The sequence below is a fragment of the Panulirus ornatus genome, chromosome 47 (assembly GCF_036320965.1).
Source record: "Panulirus ornatus isolate Po-2019 chromosome 47, ASM3632096v1, whole genome shotgun sequence".
Lineage (NCBI taxonomy): Eukaryota > Metazoa > Arthropoda > Malacostraca > Decapoda > Palinuridae > Panulirus > Panulirus ornatus.
This window is the reverse complement of record NC_092270.1, coordinates 7,226,433-7,245,010: the sequence shown is the minus strand read 5'-3', so window position 1 is coordinate 7,245,010 and position 18,578 is coordinate 7,226,433. Positions and strand designations below refer to the sequence as shown.

General features: G+C 38.2%; 1 protein-coding gene across 2 annotated transcripts; it reads right to left on the bottom strand.

Annotated features, from left to right (window-relative positions):
• Positions 1 to 711: 711 nt before the first annotated feature.
• LOC139763492 (uncharacterized) lies at positions 712 to 11,936 on the bottom strand. 2 transcript variants are annotated; one of them, XM_071689604.1, is made up of 4 exons: positions 11,806 to 11,921; positions 10,489 to 10,601; positions 6,267 to 7,605; positions 712 to 3,382 (listed from the first exon to the last, which is right to left on the bottom strand). In XM_071689604.1, the coding sequence occupies exons 3-4, from the start codon at positions 7,067 to 7,069 to the stop codon at positions 1,333 to 1,335; spliced, it is 2,853 nt and encodes a 950-aa protein (XP_071545705.1). In that variant the 5' UTR covers positions 7,070 to 7,605; positions 10,489 to 10,601; positions 11,806 to 11,921; the 3' UTR covers positions 712 to 1,332. The 2 variants fall into 2 exon arrangements, with proteins under 2 accessions (XP_071545705.1, XP_071545706.1); XM_071689605.1 differs by lacking the exon at positions 10,489 to 10,601 and having other exon boundaries at positions 11,806 to 11,936.
• Between the last annotated feature and the right edge of the window lie 6,642 nt (positions 11,937 to 18,578).

Sequence of the window (18,578 nt, the reverse complement as noted above, 5' to 3'; positions counted from 1 at the left end):
GCGACTGGAAACAAGTAAGATTATCAACAATTATCAGAATACCCTCAACAGGAAATACCCATCCTTTCGGAGCCTCCTATTCGTTCAAACGCTTTTGGTAAAGTCAGATTGTGCAAGTATATATTCTTATAAACAGGCTAGCTATACCCCTTAATTCATTACCGAAGACCAGTACATATTTATTTTCTTTTTTTCTTTTGTTTTCCTTTCACTAATTCTCATCATACTCTTTTGTTGTTTTTCATGCCATAAAGAATGAATCAAACATCTTACACCACCTGTCCTGACCTACAATGTGAGGGTTATCGGACACGGTAACTATTCATCTTGTCAAGTATCAAGAGAAGAAAATAACACAAATTAAATACAACGAACAAAAACGGTAGTGGGTCACATTTTGTTGTGAAAAAAGGCTAAAATATGTCGACTTTTGAAGCTACTGCAGATTGTTTTAGCATTGAGTTACACACACACACATATGTAGAGGGCATCTAAATTGGCACTCACATGCTACTTTCCTCTTGTTTTCTCAAGATTTTCTTCAACATAGTACTCTCAGAAACCCTCCAACAAATACATTCTTCTGTTCCACAAGAACATGGCTTTAATCCCAGCAATCTGGACCTGGGTGCCATCTTTATGAACGAATCTTCTTATACAGTAAGGAGAGGAATATAACTGTGGCGCTATTTCATTAAAAGAAATGTTGAAAATCTAAATATAGTTTATCAACTGTATTTCAAACATTGTAGGGGAGTTCAATAAAAAAAAAAATTCTTCTTTTAAACAATGATAGAGTTATTAAAACTATACACTATAATAACTGGATTGGTAAAATGAAAATATAATTATGTTGATCATGGAACAATTTGAACATACAATGAAGCACTCAGTAAGTTAAAATATATATATATATATATATATATATATATATATATATATATATATATATATATATATATATATATATATATATACCTCGCAAACGCGGGAGACAGCGGCAAAATATATATATATATATATATATATATATATATATATATATATATATATATATATATATATATATATATATAAACTGGAGAAGTGAATTATGAGTTCTACTATATACACCGAGAAATACATTAGAATAATTCTGTAGTGATGATCAGTCAAGAGTGAGTAACAGCAGCAGAGCAGTCAAGAATATAATCCTTCTCCCAATTCTTGGTTGAATGATGAAATGATGTCATGTTCGTCCACTCCTCCGAGATGTGTCAGCCACTTCACATGAAACACTTGGCTGTTGTTTCTCCTATAAGGGACCTACGTAGCCTCTGCTGTAACTCGGGTCTAATTAAAGAGTCTGCGGGGTTCAAATAGTACTTCAAGCTGATCTCCTTTGACAGACAAGGATAAGGGGGGGTCATCCCACAATACAGTGAAGTGATGAAGTGAATACATGAGGGGAACTGGACCATAATTTATACAGAGATTATGCTTGAAATTGAGCATATGTATTGTAATAATTCTCACAAGATTTTTCACCTGAACTTTACTCCGCCGGAGTTTCTGTACAAACTTTACAGCTCTGTCACTTTCAATACTGTGGATGACAATACCGTCACACTTGCAACTAATCTTACTTATAACTTTAACTGTTTTCCTTATGTCATCGAGAGTACTAAGACAGATCGTTAATCTTATATGAGAAGGTAAGCTATCTACCTCAGGAGGGCTGATATCCTGCATTATGTGCAGACTCAGTAATAATTCATTCAATATGGGTAGACGCCTGACTTCCACCATAACTTTCTCCAACACAGCTTGTGTTGTTATTATCAAAGACAAGAGACGAACATTCTTCATTTTGACAAGATGGGAACATCCCTCAACAGAAAGGCACCCTTGAAATTCTATTATGTTACACACTGCATTTGGTTCACACAAAACGTCGAGTACACGATCATGAACTTGGACACTTTTGAATGACAAGGACACATCACAGCGTTTCATGGCGATCATGGCCAGTAGATCGTCCAACTCTACATTCGCTGTGTCTAAATGGATCTCTAAGATAATGTGGTTTGGTGTTCTGAACTCCAAGAGAACTCTGGCAGCTTTTGCTCTGTGATTATCCACAGCCCAGTTGTCAGGAATGACTTCACTTACTTCTCTGACCACCAGAGGTGAGTAAGCGGCGTGCTGCACCACCTCCAACCAATCACAATCATAGTCAGACAACAGTCGCACCACCACTTCCACTGTGCGCCCAAATAGGTATGTAGCATCTGCTGTAGGCCCCTGTATATTTTGGTTCTGAGCCACTGCAGTAGACAGGATGTACAGCAGTACAGGCTGGAACTGTACCAACTGTCCTGTGCTGCGACCACGAGAATCCTTGGTCTTGATTTCGGTCTTGATTTGGTCCGCACCGTCTGGGCTTTCTAATGTGAGGAAATACAGGTGTTGTGCTGCCAGATAAAACTGCTGACTCTGGTGAATAAAACTATAAGAGCAATCTTCTGCTGCAGGACCTGCACCTCTCGGTCTGCAAACCAGGAAGGTGGAGAGGCACGTCTCTGAGACTAACTGCAATTTATCACTCTCATCCTCGAGCAACGTCTGGAAATTTCTGCTGATGTGGATGTACTGTCCTTCTAAGGTCATAAGAAAGGCTGCTCTATACAGCTCCCTCAACCACTTTCCCACCTTTCTTGATATGGATTCTTTGGTCATGTATGAAGTACAACCAATTTTGGAGCACAGATTATTAGTATGCAAATGCTCAATAGCTGCATACCACTGAGTTAGTGTTCCACCTTTCTCTATGTTCAGAGTTCCCCTTTTCCAAAGTTTCACAGCTAAAGTAAGTTTTAAAGGGTTCCGTAATTCGTATTTCACCTCACCCCCAAGTCGATCTAAAGTCGACCTGAAATCATGGACAGCTGCAACCCAGTCCTCTGAACCCTCTGTATCTTCCTTAAAGAGCGCAAGTGTCAATTCATGGGCTCCGTCGGCCGTCAGCCCTGACAGGATGACATCACACACCTTCTCCTCAGCGGGAATCTTATCCCTTAATATGCGAATGTCTTGCAGTCGTGACGTCACTAAGATAGTATGTGCTGGTCCGCGTTCCTCACACAAGAACTTGAGCAACCCAACAGCTTCAGCCGTCGCCTCATCATAGCCATCCACCAGCCAAAGGATCTTCAACGACTTGAGCAACTTCAAGAACTCGTAAGACCCACCACAGCAAGCTATGGTGTCTTCCAGCAAGCGGTTTAGCTGACAAACCAGGTCGCGCGTAGCGACGTCACGGCAGCGAATAGGTATGACGAGGTCACACTCGTGCAGGTCACTGATCTTCCCGTTAGATGATATCCACGAGTCAAACACATGCCTGAAAACATTAAATGATATTACGAGAGACAGGTCGGTGCATAAACTCATCACTCTGGTCCTACCTTTCAAAGCCAGGGACCGAGAAGATCCGTATGAGCAGGAACTTTCACTTATGATATGGTTCGTAATCATCACCTAAAACACAAAAGAAGTAATAAGGGACTACACTTTTCTCGGTGAGGTGAGTGCCAAAGGCATGTTCTGGAGGGTCGCTTCACCACATGGGCGATTCTGAATGTGGGTCGTAACACCTGTATTGGAACCAACCAAACACTTACCAGACAACACATCATAAGAGGCAGTACGAGATCCGTCATTCCCAGTCTGCCATAATGACGTGAATATTTTCTTCTGTCACAAGGCGAGATGAGGATCGGTCAGACATCCACCGCAGTACTAATTTGGTATCTATTTACTCTCAGAATTCATAAACATGAGACCAGATCAATAATGGTACCTACTTACTCTCAGAATTCAAAAACATGAGACCAGATCAATAATGGTACCTACTTACTCTCAGAATTCATAAACATGAGACCAGATCAATAATAATCAAACACACAAATACTTACAATGCGGAAACAAACTGCCCAGACACCAGTGAGACGACATGAGGTAAACAATGAGATATCTCATGACATTTCTCCCCGTGCTGAAGATGTGAGCAGATGCGCTAGATAAACCTTCTCAAATCTGGAGAAAGTCAAGGTGCAAAGGTAGCAGGAAAGGGGCAAACATCCTACCTATACATAAAAAGATGAGAGAGGGAGCCAAGGGCTAAACCACAAGCAAAGTTTCACTAATAAGTGTGGTCTATGGGATTCCTTTAACGATAATTGGAAAGCAAATGTATCATACAGAAGAGAAATGACCTGAGAGACATCACAGTTTTATGGAAAGGTTGGCCATGTGTAGCAAAACACACAGGTTTCCATGAGCTGGTAAGCTTTGTTCTAGACGAAAGAGAAGGCTGGTTTGCATCAGGACCGACCGAAAGCCTTTGACACTAGTGCATGGGAGGTTCATGAACGAAGTTGGGTCACCAGGTTGTGGGTGTTATCATGGTATAATCCTGCAAAGAACTGCAACACGATCTGGAACAAATACACGATGATAAAAGTGAGGGAATTATGACCAGGCTGGTGCATTCAGCACCGGAACGTTCACTATGAGACAGTAAAGTCCTGGTAATGCGGAATTTCAATTATAAAGGCAAACTGATATTCTCATGGTGACAGAAAGTCATGGAGACACAAGCTCTTACGGTGTATACAGGAAAATCCACCCCCTTCCCCCCACACTAATATGTTAAGGGAGCACACGAGGATGAGAGGGATTAACACATCATCATTAATAATCATATTTTCGCCCATACAAACAGATATTGACAAAGGTAATCAGTCGGCAGAAGTGATCATGTTTCGATATATGGTAAAAGAAGAAGAAAAAAAAGGGGCTTAAAAGAGCATAGGCATGACCGAACCTAAAGAGGAGATATAATCGCGCTTACGACACAAATCTTAAAAATCCTGTGCTCTTAAGATATCTAGAAAAAGATATTATCAGAACACTAAAAGGACTTGACCATTCAAGCCTCACCGTCCTCATGAAATTTCATCATATGTGCTCAAGATGTGCGCAGATACGCGAGAGGAACGACTGAATCACTGTTCAAGATGTCACTGGAGAAAGGCACAGTGCCAGGGAATGGTAAAAGGCAAACGTCACTCTTATATACGGGATGTATACAAGAGAAACCTGGAACGCACGGAACTACTACACACCAGTCCCAATAACGAGTGTGGTGTGTAAGGTTGAGAGAGAGAGAGAGATAACCAGAGTTTTACGAAAGACTTAAGTTCATTCCTGGAGTAAAGGGAAGGCTGGATGGACCGTCTGTATCAGTACTGCATAAGAGACTCATCACCTGGCAGGAATAAACCACTATTCCTATGACGGACGGAAGGTTATCTCACTGGCAGGGAAGAAAGGACGTACGTTGGAGGGGGTAACCAGAGGAGTGCCACAAGGTTCGGTTCTGGAACCATTACTCTTCTTTATATATGCAATGATGACTTGCCTGAAAGCACGGGATTGCTTCTGCTTACAAGGAAGGGGGGGGGGGTCCTAAACTGACGGCAAAGTTGGTGGGAAAAGTGGTTGATGATATTCAGCAAACATAAAGTAATAAGGATGGGACAAAGTAAACGACGACCTCAATATGATTATTACCTACTGAAAAATTATCTACAGGAATTTGTATGTAAGATGGACATGGGAGTCGACATCGTCCCTAACCTACCGCTAATGTCATATGTTACGAGAAGAGCTAAGGAGACAAACAGTTTACTTGCAATATACCAGAATAGCTTTCAAGTATGGATAAGGAAATCCTGAGGAACCTCGTCATATTCTACATAGGGCCAAAACCAGAATATACTTCTTAAGTATGGTCACCTCACGTAGAGAAACATAAAGAGCTCATAGAGAAGGTTCAGAGGAGGGCAACAAAGATGGTACCAAAATTAAGAGAGCTAAACTACTGGGAAAGGCTGAAGACTTTAAATCTATCCATCTCAGAAGAGTGAAGGGTGAGGGTCGACATCGCAACCTTTAGGTTTTTAAGGGAGATCAACGATAAGGATGGTGAACAGTTCTTTAAGATATCTCAGGAAAGAGCGACCAAATGACATCACATGAAACTAATTAGAAACTAGTTAATGAGTATGTAAAGGAATACAATGAACGGACAGCATACATAATTCTAAGTCTAGCAACATTTAGATATACATTATGAAGGAAGGAAGGAAGGAAGGAGTGTTGTGAGACACTGTACATATAAAGAAAGCCCTGTGGTGTTACATGTTACGCTGAATACTTACTGGCAGAGAGAAGTTTTACCCATCCCGGTGTCTCCATACACACAGATGACCCCTGGCACCGCTCCATTATAACAACGCCAGCTCAGCACCTGCGACAAAGACGTCACTTCGTTTGTAGGGGCCCGGTGAAGATGGACTTCAGGTGCCACGTAGGTTCTACAAGACGGTAGAAGGGTCAGTTCTTTGCTTCGTATCTCGTGTGCCGCCACAGATGCCAGCTTCTCTGGGGTGAAGCCTGAAGGGATAGGTTTGGTCTCTATCTCTTTCATTTCCTTCAACATATTCTCGATATCAATATGGAGGTTACTAGTTCTGTCGCATTTCTCTCCTGCCTTCTGCAGTGCTATTGTGCAGAGGCGACGTAATTCTGTCAGCTTGGTCTCCAGCTCACTCTCTGACATGTGCATGTAGTTCTGGGGCTCATGGCTAAGGTTATTGCGTTCCTCCTTTAGAATAAAGAGTGTGTGTTCCAAGCTCTCTCTTTCTCTGGAAGTGGCAGGTTGATGCCAGATGTTGGCTCTGTCGTCAGCAAGGTCACAGGTATGTTGCAACACTTTGTACAGTAAAGTAATATCAAATACTCCAGGTGTTTTCCTTTCTTCAAGGGTAGCTCTCTCCTTTGAATTCATACGTTTCATTCCTCTTTCGGTTGCCTTCAGGTAGTCCCCAACATAGGAGCTCCTTCCTGTGTACAACCAGAGGAAGATTCTGCAAATAACCCGCTGAACCACCACGAACACACAGTCGTGAAACTTGTGGTAGTTAATGTTAGGTCTTATCTTCTGAATATCCACGGGATCCATTGCACAGTTAAGGTCAAGTCATTTCAGGGATACAGTAAGCGTTTTCTTTTCAGCAGTTCAGTGCAGGTCATCCAGGTGTCACTTGTAATGCCTCATATCTGTATTCAAAGCACCTGCGATGTCCTCTGACTCCTACCATCACTGGTGCCATACCATCATCCCTTAGCAGCAGCCAGCAAGCCCTGTGCACCTATGTCATACACGACAGCAGTTGGACTATATCCTCTTTGTGTGTAACGGGGAGAGGGATTTCACAGTCGCGTTTTCCTTGTCTTTTTACCTTATTAATGTCCGTCTTAACCACATGTAAACATAGACATATGCACCCCAGCTTACGCCAGGTACTCATTCAACAACCAGCCCCAAACAGGAGGATGAGCACATGGGTTGGCTGTGATCCAGCAGCACCGTCCTGGATTTGAGTTCAAGTTCATTACATTATTGGGTCACATCACTCACCACCTGCTGGGTCTGGTGCTGTCTTCTTCCTTATTTCCTTGTTCCCTTTTCAGAGCAGGGTAGGCAATTATGGCAACCTGCAAACAAAGAAACAATATTAATTCATCTGGATGACCAGTATATATACAGTTTTGTAATACTGACACACTCTTTATATCTTCTAACATATACGAACTTGAGGACACAAGCCTATCTTAAATATTAATCAGCGCAGGTGGAACAGACATTTGAGTAGATATCAAACTATCAGTACTTCATAAACCTAAATGACTGGCTGTCAATGGCTAATCATGTATGAGCCTAGTCTACACGAAGTAACCCACCACCCATCACACCTCCAGCCCTCAACTTGGGCATCAATTTACATTTTCTTAGAAGCACAGCCCTTCAGACACAGCAAGACGACAAAATACGTTTATACACTACTTCTCTGCAAAGACTATAAGCTGCAGATTGAGGGAAAGTTTTCCATCCAATAACAATACAAGAGTAAATAATATAGATCCACATGGCAGTTCTAAATTTTCATACATATTTGCCATTTCCCGCGTTAGCGAGGTACCGTTAGGAACAGAGGACTGAGCCTTGACGGGAATATCCTCACTTGACCCCCTTCTCCGACACGCAAGGAATACGTGGAAAGTATTCTTTCTCCCCTATCCCCAGGTATATATATATATATATATATATATATATATATATATATATATATATATATATAGAGAGAGAGAGAGAGAGAGAGAGAGAGAGAGTGTGAACGAATGGGGCCTTTGGTGTCTTTCCTAGCGCTAGCTCGCACACATGAGGGGGGAGGGGGTTGTTATTCCATGTGTGGCGAGGTGGCGATGGGAACAAATAAAGGCAGACAGTATGAATTATGTACAAGTGTATATATGTATATGTCTGTGTGTGTATATATATGTGTAAATTGAGATGTATAGGTATGTATATTTGCGTGTGTGGACGTGTATGAATATACATGTGTATGGGGGTGGGTTGGGCCATTCTTTCGTCTGTTTCCTTGCGCTACCTCGCTAATGCGGGACAAAGCAAAATCAAATATATATATATATATATATATATATATATATATATATATATATATATATATATATATATATATATATATATATATATATTCTTTTCTTCCATACTATTCGCTATTTCCCGCGTTAGCAAGGTAGCGTTAAGACCAGAGGACTGGGCCTTTGAGGGAATATCCTCACCTGGCCCCCTTCTCTGTTCCTTCTTTTGGAAAATTAAAAAAAAAGCGAGGGAGGATTTCCAGCCCCCCCGCTCCCTCCCCTTTTAGTCGCCTTCTACGACACGCAGGAAATATGTGGGAAGTATTCTTTCTCCCCTATCCCCAGGGATATATATATATATATATATATATATATATATATATATATATATATATATATATATATATATATATATATATATATATATAATGTTCTATCCTCAACTCACATCCCACGGTGGAGGACATTTAAAATGATGCATCAGCTGAAACTTAGTATCGCTCGTACTTCTCGTTAAGTTGATGGAAGCGTTTTCGGTGAACTTATATTGTCCTTATCACCATCTAAGATGAGAGATCTCGGTGAAACTGAGACTGATGCTTGACGTTAAAAAAAAAGAGTCAAAAATATAGGCCATGTGTGCAAAAGTTGTGAAATTCAGCTAACTTCAATTGTGATGGTATCTGACCCTAACATTCAGTATGTAAGAATTAATCCTGCAACACGAGCAACTCAGGCAAATCATTATAATCAAGTGTACACATATTTAGTGCAAAATTGTGAAAAATCTCATCTCTTACCTTTCATTTCATCAAATTCAGTTTTAACATGCATCTGTTTGTATACTCAGAATAAAAAAATGAAAATCTAAACGAGTCAAATGAGAAATGGTTCGTTTGAAAGTCTTCATATGAACATCAAGATCCAGTTCAAATTTCAGTCATGTTTGGATAGTAGTAGAATGAATGCTTCATGTCACTGGCAAAGATCTCGATATTTTTTCATGATACAAGTTTCAAGCTAACATTACCAATCTTTATCTTCACTGTTAAGGGTACCAATAATAATAATACTCATGAAATGAATTCAGCATAATACACTACTACTTTTCCTCTCTTTGTGTTCTTGCTAACCAGGAATGCTTACGCTACAGAGCATATCAAATTGATAAGAAATTAAGCCTTGCCTTAGTTTTTGTACGCTCAGGAACACATATATGTGCTCCCCTTAATCATCTTTTTGTTAAATGGAGAATGTCACAATGGAAACAGTTGATAAACTTGATGCAGTTTTGCTGTACCAATAATACAATGATTTACGCATTATCTGATTCAACATACTTCAGGATAAGGTGCAATGCATGTTTCAGATGGAACTTAATCTAAACTCTTACAATTACAAGTGCTTCTGGGGTTGTTGCTTACATTGCAAACAGTACTAGATCAAACAAGCCAAACGGATTAGTACAACAGTTCATGGCAGTGGGCACTGACCAAACTCCATTCAGCCGAGTCCAAACCCAAAGATCGAGTTTTTCGAGGTTGGCATGGCAAGGTAAGCCTACATCTTCGGCTGACATGATCCAGCTGATCGCAACAGCAAACCAGAATGCAATATACAGGTACTTGAAAAGAAATGAAAGTTTCTCTGAGTGATGAGCAACGAACAATATGTGTGGTGCACGAGTAAACTAGCTTAGATCTGCCACAATTAGAATCATAAATGGGGGTATGATAATGGAATCAATATAGTCCTTACATTTAGCAGGTGATTAAAACGCACTGATTAATAGGGGACACGACAACCTCATAATCATCCTAGGTTGTCGGCGACAAGGATGGTCATAGACCCACTTTTAGACGCAAGAGAAACACTTCATAAAAGCGAACACAGACAGTTAGAAGAAGAATAGAAAATGAAACGCGAAAAACTTACGTGATTATTACTTGTGTGTAATGAGATAGTTTTACACTCGTATTGCCCCGTCTTTTAACCTTGTATTTATGTATTGTCACGGCTGCCACACTCCTCCTGTGCTGTAACTAGGTCTGAAAAAAAAAAAAAACTTTAAGGCGGTTTTCTTTTGTAGCACGTCTGTATTTGGGAGCATTTCATAAAATTATCTTGTACTAGCTTACAATAATTTGTTTCTCCTTATCTTCAGAGCCCACATCGTCCTGACATTCATCGTTACACGTATTCTTAGTCTTAATTCCATTACTTCAAGTGAAGCTTTTCATCCGGACCTTTGCATTTCTAAGAAATTCGCGTGACGACCTTCACTACTAGTGTCTGAGGGGGAGGGGGGGAATGTCTTTACTCCTATCATACACTTAAGAGAAAGTTAACTAATGTTTACGTTAAAGGTGGAAAATGTTTACGGTAAAGGTGGAAAAATCTGAAAAGAGAAAAAATGTAACAAGGGTACGTTCGAGAAATAGCTCAAATATAAAGTTCCCGCTTTTTTTTGTGTGTCTGGGACAACGTGGTTAAAATAAAATACGTACGAACGAATCCACCCAAAATCAACGTGCATTAACCCTAGGAATGATTTGGGCAATTATTAATAAAGAATTGGTCTTAAATGTATTGCCTCACATGTTGCAATCTAATATGCTGATGACAGCTGTCCCATGACTCAGTGGTGCTTATCTGAGATATTCATACACGGTTTCGGCTGTTGCTATGCTATACTTTGTAAAACCACTGATACTCCTGTTCACAGATACCTGACTTGTAAAAATCACAAGATCATGAAAAAATTAAATATAATTAGGTCGAGCATACAAAAAGCAATAAAAAAAAAAAGATGGACACCAAAAAACATTAATCCACTGAAAAAAAAAATATATAGACCCTACATGTTCTGCATATTATTAATTGTGCATAATAACTACTACTTGGCTTTCCACAAACTCATATGTACATTTCATGAGAACAAAAACTGAATTGTAGTTCTTCACTGCACCGTTTAATACGTGTACTGTTTCCATAAGGCAATAATGAGGGAAAGGATATTAAGTACATGAAGTCGTCCTTCGATAAACTGCATTTGGGAACCTGGGAAAAGCTTTATATCTAGACGTATTAACAAAGCAAGAAAAATCTCAAACTTTCTGTGGGTGTCATGAAAAGTTGGTTGTTAAACGAAGGCGGGAACATGTCACAGAACTCCCACCAATCTTCACAAACTTTCTGCTCAGTTAATATTAGATAAACTTTCCGTTTGAATGCAACTTGTGTGTCACTTACTCTAGAATCAGCTGGGATCCTTCATTAGCCATTTGAAGTAAAACTGCCGAAATATCAGATTGAATGTTAACACCAGTTGATTACTGATGGTTGACTGTTGATAAAGCAAAGCAGCGCCACGTACACAGCGGCAGAAATATGAACCAATATTCCCGCCCATTTTAAATTTTTCTTTTCTTTTAATCTCAAGAAAGAACTTTCTAAAATATAATGAGTTGGCTTCATTACACTACTGACGGTTTCACTTGGCTTTTTAGTTTTATTTTTTTTTGCTAATTTCTCCCGTTAGCGATACGACAAACATTTGCACCCGCACACGTCCTTTCTCTGTCAGTCATACATAATAATGTAATGGCATCAGAGCTTATTTTTGTTAATTCTGACACTTTAGTAAGCTTTTGTAAAAGCCATACCCATTTGTATCATCTTTTTCTAAACCTGGATTACTTGCTACAGGGAATTCAATTGCTCTTCCTTGAACACAATTTTCACGGTTTTATGATCGTCCTTAAACTCCGGTCTATTTCTTCATCAATCTTAATATTAGCACAAAATTCTTTTCCTATAATATATATATATATATATATATATATATATATATATATATATATATATATATTTTCTTTCTTTCATACTATTCGCCGTTTCCCGCATTAGCGAGGTAGCGTTAAGAACAGAGGACTGGGCCTTTTAGGGAATATCCTCACCTGGCCCCCTTCTCTGTTCCTTCTTTCGGAAAAAAAAAAAAAAGAGAGGGGAGGATTTCCAGCCCCCCGCTCCCTCCCCTTTTAGTCGCCTTCTACGACACGCAGGGAATACGTGGGTAGTATTCTTTCTCCCCTATCCCCAGGGATAGGTTAGGTTAGGTTATATATATATATATATATATATATATATATATATATATATATATATATATATATATTACATATTCGCTATTTCCTACGGTACCGTTAAGGACAGAGGACTAAGCCTTAGAAAGAATATCCTCACTTGGCCCTCTTCTCTGTTCCATCTTTTGGAAAATTAAAAATGGGAAGGGAGGATTCCCCCCCCCCCCGCTCCCTCCCCTTTTAGTCACCTTCTACGACAAGCAAGGAACAAATGGGAAATATTCTTTCTCCCCTGTCCACGGGGAAAATGAAACACGTTAAGTTCCCAAGTGCACTTTCGAACTTATCGTGTTTCATTTTCCCCGTGGACTCATAGGAATATACTTGATCACTCGCAAAATTATGATCCTTTCCAATATATATATATATATATATATATATATATATATATATATATATATATTATCCCTAGGGATAGGGGAGAAAGAATACTTCCCACGTATTCCCTGCGTGTCGTAGAAGGCGACTAAAAGGGGAGGGAGCGGGGGCTGGAAATCCTCCCCTCTCATTTCTTTTTTCTTTTTTTTTCCCAAAAGAAGGAACAGAGAAGGGGTTAGGTGAGGATATTCCCTCAAAGGCCCAGTTCTCTTTTCTTAACACTACCTCGCTAACGCGGGAAATGGCGAATAGTTTGAAAGAAAAAAAAAAAAAAAAAAAAAATATATATATATATATATATATATATATATATATATATATATATATATATATATATATATATATATATATCCCTGGGGATAGGGGAGAAAGAATACTTCCCACGTATTCCCTGCGTGTCGTAGAAGGCGACTAAAAGGGGAGGGAGCGGGGGGCTGGAAATCCTCCCCTCTCACTTTTTTTTTTAATTTTCCAAAAGAGGGAACAGAGAAGGGGCCCAGGTGAGGATATTCCCTCAAGGGCCCAGTCCTCTGTTCTCAACGCTACCTCGCTAATGCGGGAAATGGCGAATAGTATGAAAAAAAAAAAAAAAAATATATATATATATATATATATATATATATATATATATATATATATATATATATATATATATCAACATATACATATGTACACATGTACATATTCATACTTACCTTCATCCATTCCCAGCGATAACTCGCCCCATACGAAACAAAATCGTTATCCTCTGCTTCAGCAAAGTAGCGCCAAAAAAAAAAAAGGGGGGGGGGCACATTTGTTCACACTGTCTCTAGCTGTCATGTGTAATGCAGCGAAATCACAGTTCTCTATCCACATCCAGGCCTCACAGACCTTTCCATGGTTTACATCATATGTTAGGGTTAGTGGCATGCATATATTTCTCCGGGTAGGAGTTATGTGGTTTTAAGGGTGGTAGAGGGTGTCGTTCAGGTGTTTGCTTTGAAGAACGTTTGAGAAATACTTGAGATACACAAGGCCTTGTAAGTGGCATTTATGGACCTGGAGAGTGTATGAATGGTTGATGGAAATCCTCTGTGGAAAGTGCTGCGAATATATAGTGTGAGAAGACAGACAGACACTCAGTAAACTTTTTATCAAAGGAGTAAATCATGTGGGCAAGATGAGGAAAATGAATGATTTCAGCTAATGGTGGGTTTGTGGTAGGCACATGGCTCTTTAATTTGTTTATGGATAGGGTGATGGGGTGAATTCAAGGTTTTTTGGGGAAGGGAGCAGGTATGTAGTCTACTGGGCATGGTGAGGGGCTGGGAAGCGAGTCAGGTGTTGTTAGCTAATGAAAAGGCACTGGTGGCAGAACTGAATGATAAAGTTCCGAGGCTAGAGTCTGAGTATGGAAATGTGTGGGAAAAGAGAAAGTTGGGGTAAAGGTGAATTTAGAGCAAGGTTATTAAGTTAAGCAGGTAGAGAGAGTCAAGTTATTTGGAGTGCAAGTTTGAACAGAAGCCCTATACAAGTCACATTATTGTATGAGATAAATGTTTAAAAGGATAGTGTCCTTTAAAGTTGTCAAATTCTGATTTTCTGTTTCTTCCCTTTGGTCTTTTTATCTCATATTTTACATCTATCACTAATTTGATGGGCTTTCTCCTTGTAATAAATGCCTTACTTGTTTTTGTACTGTCATTTGTAGTAAATTTCTTTAACTATAATATTCTATTCTCAAGGTTCACATTTCTACAAAGAGAACGATGGTCCATAATAAGCTCTATACCATTAATTTCTTCTTTCAGTGCTAAATTGCCTGTATGCAGGCTTTTATCTAAATTAATTTGCCCATAACAATTCTAAAATAAAAAATATTCTACCTAAACATTCACTGTATTCAAAGTCTCCAGAATACCCAAGTCTAATAAATTTTGTAGTCATGCACTTGTTGTTTAGTCTCATTTCCTCAACCTTCCATTCATGTTATCAAAGATATATTACATTCACAATAAAAGGTAAACTTTTCTTTTGGTATTTGCAAAGATTTAAGTGCAATTACATCAGTTTTTTACATGGAATATTCCCTGTAAGCTTCAGGTGTCCACCATGTTTCAACCATCTGCAATAAATTGGAGACAAAAGTGAAAATACTTAACAACCAATGATTTGAAACTTGCTGATCCTGAAATATTTGCTCTAGATATCTACAAGAAGTTTTGTCATGCAACTTTTGTCTTATTCGGGGAACTTTTGAATGTTAACTTCTGCTACGTACGGGGATCAGTGAGCTGGTAATTAAAAAGATGTTCCTGAATATGCAATGCTTATTAATATAATATGCACAGCAGAACTCTTCAAAATTATATAAACTATACTTCATATATGGCTGTACTTTATATGAGGGTAAAGTTAAACACTAGCAGCTCCAGGGAAGTTTTAATTAATGAAAGACTGAGGATAATGTTACGTTAACATCACTGGTTTTTCTGTATTTCTACGTATGTAACTGATCTTACAATAAAAATAGTCTGTATTATGTACATTTCTAAGCTAGGAAAAACAACTTACATTTGGTGTTGCAAGTGAAAATCTGAACAAAGCTTGCACTTTAAATTACTTCTGGACATTATTGCACCACAGGGTTAACTACTACTGGTGACAGCCACAAGGGTAGTACTTCCAATGACTTATAACTTTGGCACCAAAACTGCTCACTTTATCATAAAAATACTGTTGAAAAAAATCATAAATAGAGAAATGACAAATATACAGATTCAAGTCAAAACTAACATGAAGGTCATTAGAATAATTCTGAAAAAAGGTTAAAACCTGAAAGAGAAAGAGAGAGAAAGAATACCTATTTATGGCAGGGGTACAGCAATGAAACAAAACTATGAATGAAGACAAGATAGAAATGAAAAGATTTTCTTATAACACTATAAAGTTATAAAATACTCAAGAGAAATTATAGATGACGTCAAAATACAAGGAATGGATTTAGAGAAAATGAGCAATTATAGAAAATAATTCTAATGGGTCAAACACAAGATAAGCATAGTAACTGATTGACATGGGGAAAATAAAAAAAATAATAGTAGGATAAAGAGAATGTGAAATTCTTGATGTACATTTCACATTGATGCATGAACAAATGGACTGGATAAATTACAGTGCATACTCAAAAGCAAAAGAAAGTAATACTATATCATGATACATTTGAATAACAAGAGAAAACAAGTTAAAAACAAAATCTGTCAACAATGACATTTGATATATATTACAGCATTCAGGCCTAATCTCCCTAAATGAAAATACCACTCCCTGTTGCATGGCTGATGCTATTGCTCATTGGTGATGTTACAGCAATCTTTATATATGAAAAAATAAAGGCCACCCTGTATCTGCAACCTCAAAAAATACTGCTTTCACAAAATAACTAACATTCTGTAGCATAAAAGATTCTGAATATCAGTTGGCTCTTAACATTTATATACACCTCTAATTTCAGAAATATCAAAGCCCAATATTTGTGCTTACTTGACAAATTATAATGATTAACTATCTTGTGTTTGTTTTCAGTTACTTGTACATTTTCAAAGTTACTTGTACTTTTCTTTTAAAAGTTTTGTTGTACATGGTAAGCTTATTGGTGACCTTACTGAAACTTTTTGTCGTTATATTAGTCCTAAACATTCCAAACATCTTTTTAACCAGATACAGTAGTCAATTGCACTATACATGATGCCACTGTTACTGATTTCATTATGAATGTAAACATATCAAAGAGGTTTCATAAGTTTAAAAGTTATGTGTGCCGGTTACAAGGACAATAATCCAAGTCATACAGTACTAAAAATGGCATATTATGGAATAAATCTCACAGTTCTGAATCAAATGTAAATATTTAGCATGGAAGAGTTTCATCTCCATAGCATCTGTACTAAAAATCAGGCTGGTTGTCAGTTGTTTGATGTGTAGATTCACAGCTAGTCATTCAACCTTCCTTGTCAATCACCTTTCCTGCAGCTAGTCATTTGACCTTTCTTGTCAATCAACTTTCTCAAGATTATCTTTATGAAAAATATCTTACTGAAAAACAAAGTACAACTTTAAGAATTCCTACAAAGGAAACTTGGATCCTACTTTACTTTATACTAGGGAATATGATATACCAAGCCCTTTAGATGTATAAAGGATTCTGTATAAACCCCAAAACCTGGTATATTTTGTGCAGCACATAATGAGGCATCACAGAAGCATACTTCACTCTCCTACTCCAGTTATGAAGATCTTTTATCCCAAATCATATATCTTTAAAAAAAAATATATCAAATGCCTAAAAATGCTAAAAAAGAATGGGGGAGTTGCTTGATGTTTAATAAATTTCCATCAAATAATACTGGAGCTATATCAGCTGACACCTCCATGTGCATAGTGTACAAAAATATGGTAACCCACATGTCACAACGTTTGCCTACTTCCTTTCTTCCTTTAACTGTTAGCACCATCCATACAGAAAATAGTTTATTTTCTTTATTTTGAATATTTTCAACATGAGTTAAATAATATTAGCATGACTGAGCAACAGAAAAGTGGAAATCAAAACCATGGGAAAACAAAAGAAATGGTTCCAAAGGTAATTTATCAGTCCTGCTTAAAACACCAGACTGATAAACTTCAAATACCTTTCAGTAACTTAGTAAATGCTACTACAACTCCACATAAGATGTAAACAATAAGATTACACCTATGTCTGGGTAGGTTCATAGTAATGAAAAATCTGGAAACCAACAATAAAAATTTTTTGACTGAGATTATAATTACTTTAAAAAAAAAAACAACACAAACTTAAATACTTATTGCAATATGTCATCTATGCAGCAACTATTTTTAATGTATGACATTGATGAAGCATTATTAAAAAAATGCCACGGCATTACAGTCCCACTACCATGACAGCCAACAATCCTGTGTTTCAGGTAATGCAGGATGTATGATGTATGGGGCATAAAATGTATGTATCATCCACTGGCACTTTTACACCTCCTATTAACATCCACTCCTTGAATGAACTTAGATATGAGAAGTATTTCACCAACATGTGCAATAATGCAATGCCTGCAAAGACCCTGCCTTCTCATACCTTTTCAAAGGCAATGTCACACTTTAATCTTAGTACTTTGTCATCTCTCCTTTGCCCTTGATTACTATCTGTGGACATCTGGACATGGAACTGGCAAGCTTCCTGTAGTATCTTAGGTCCATGTTTTGGGTTCACTGGGTCTTGATCTCCTGAATGAGGTGAGGCACTGATGAGGTGTTGCAGGAAGCAGCCACCTGACTATGTGTTCTGAGCATCCAGTGTGCCTGAAAATCTCATTTGTACCAAAATTGTCTTTCTCCTTAAAAATGTAAGAGTCAACCATCTTGAAGCACAGTAGGAAGAAATACAACCAGAGGCAAAATTCCCAAAATGGAATGGCAGCCAGGAAGAATAAAGACGGAAACATTCCT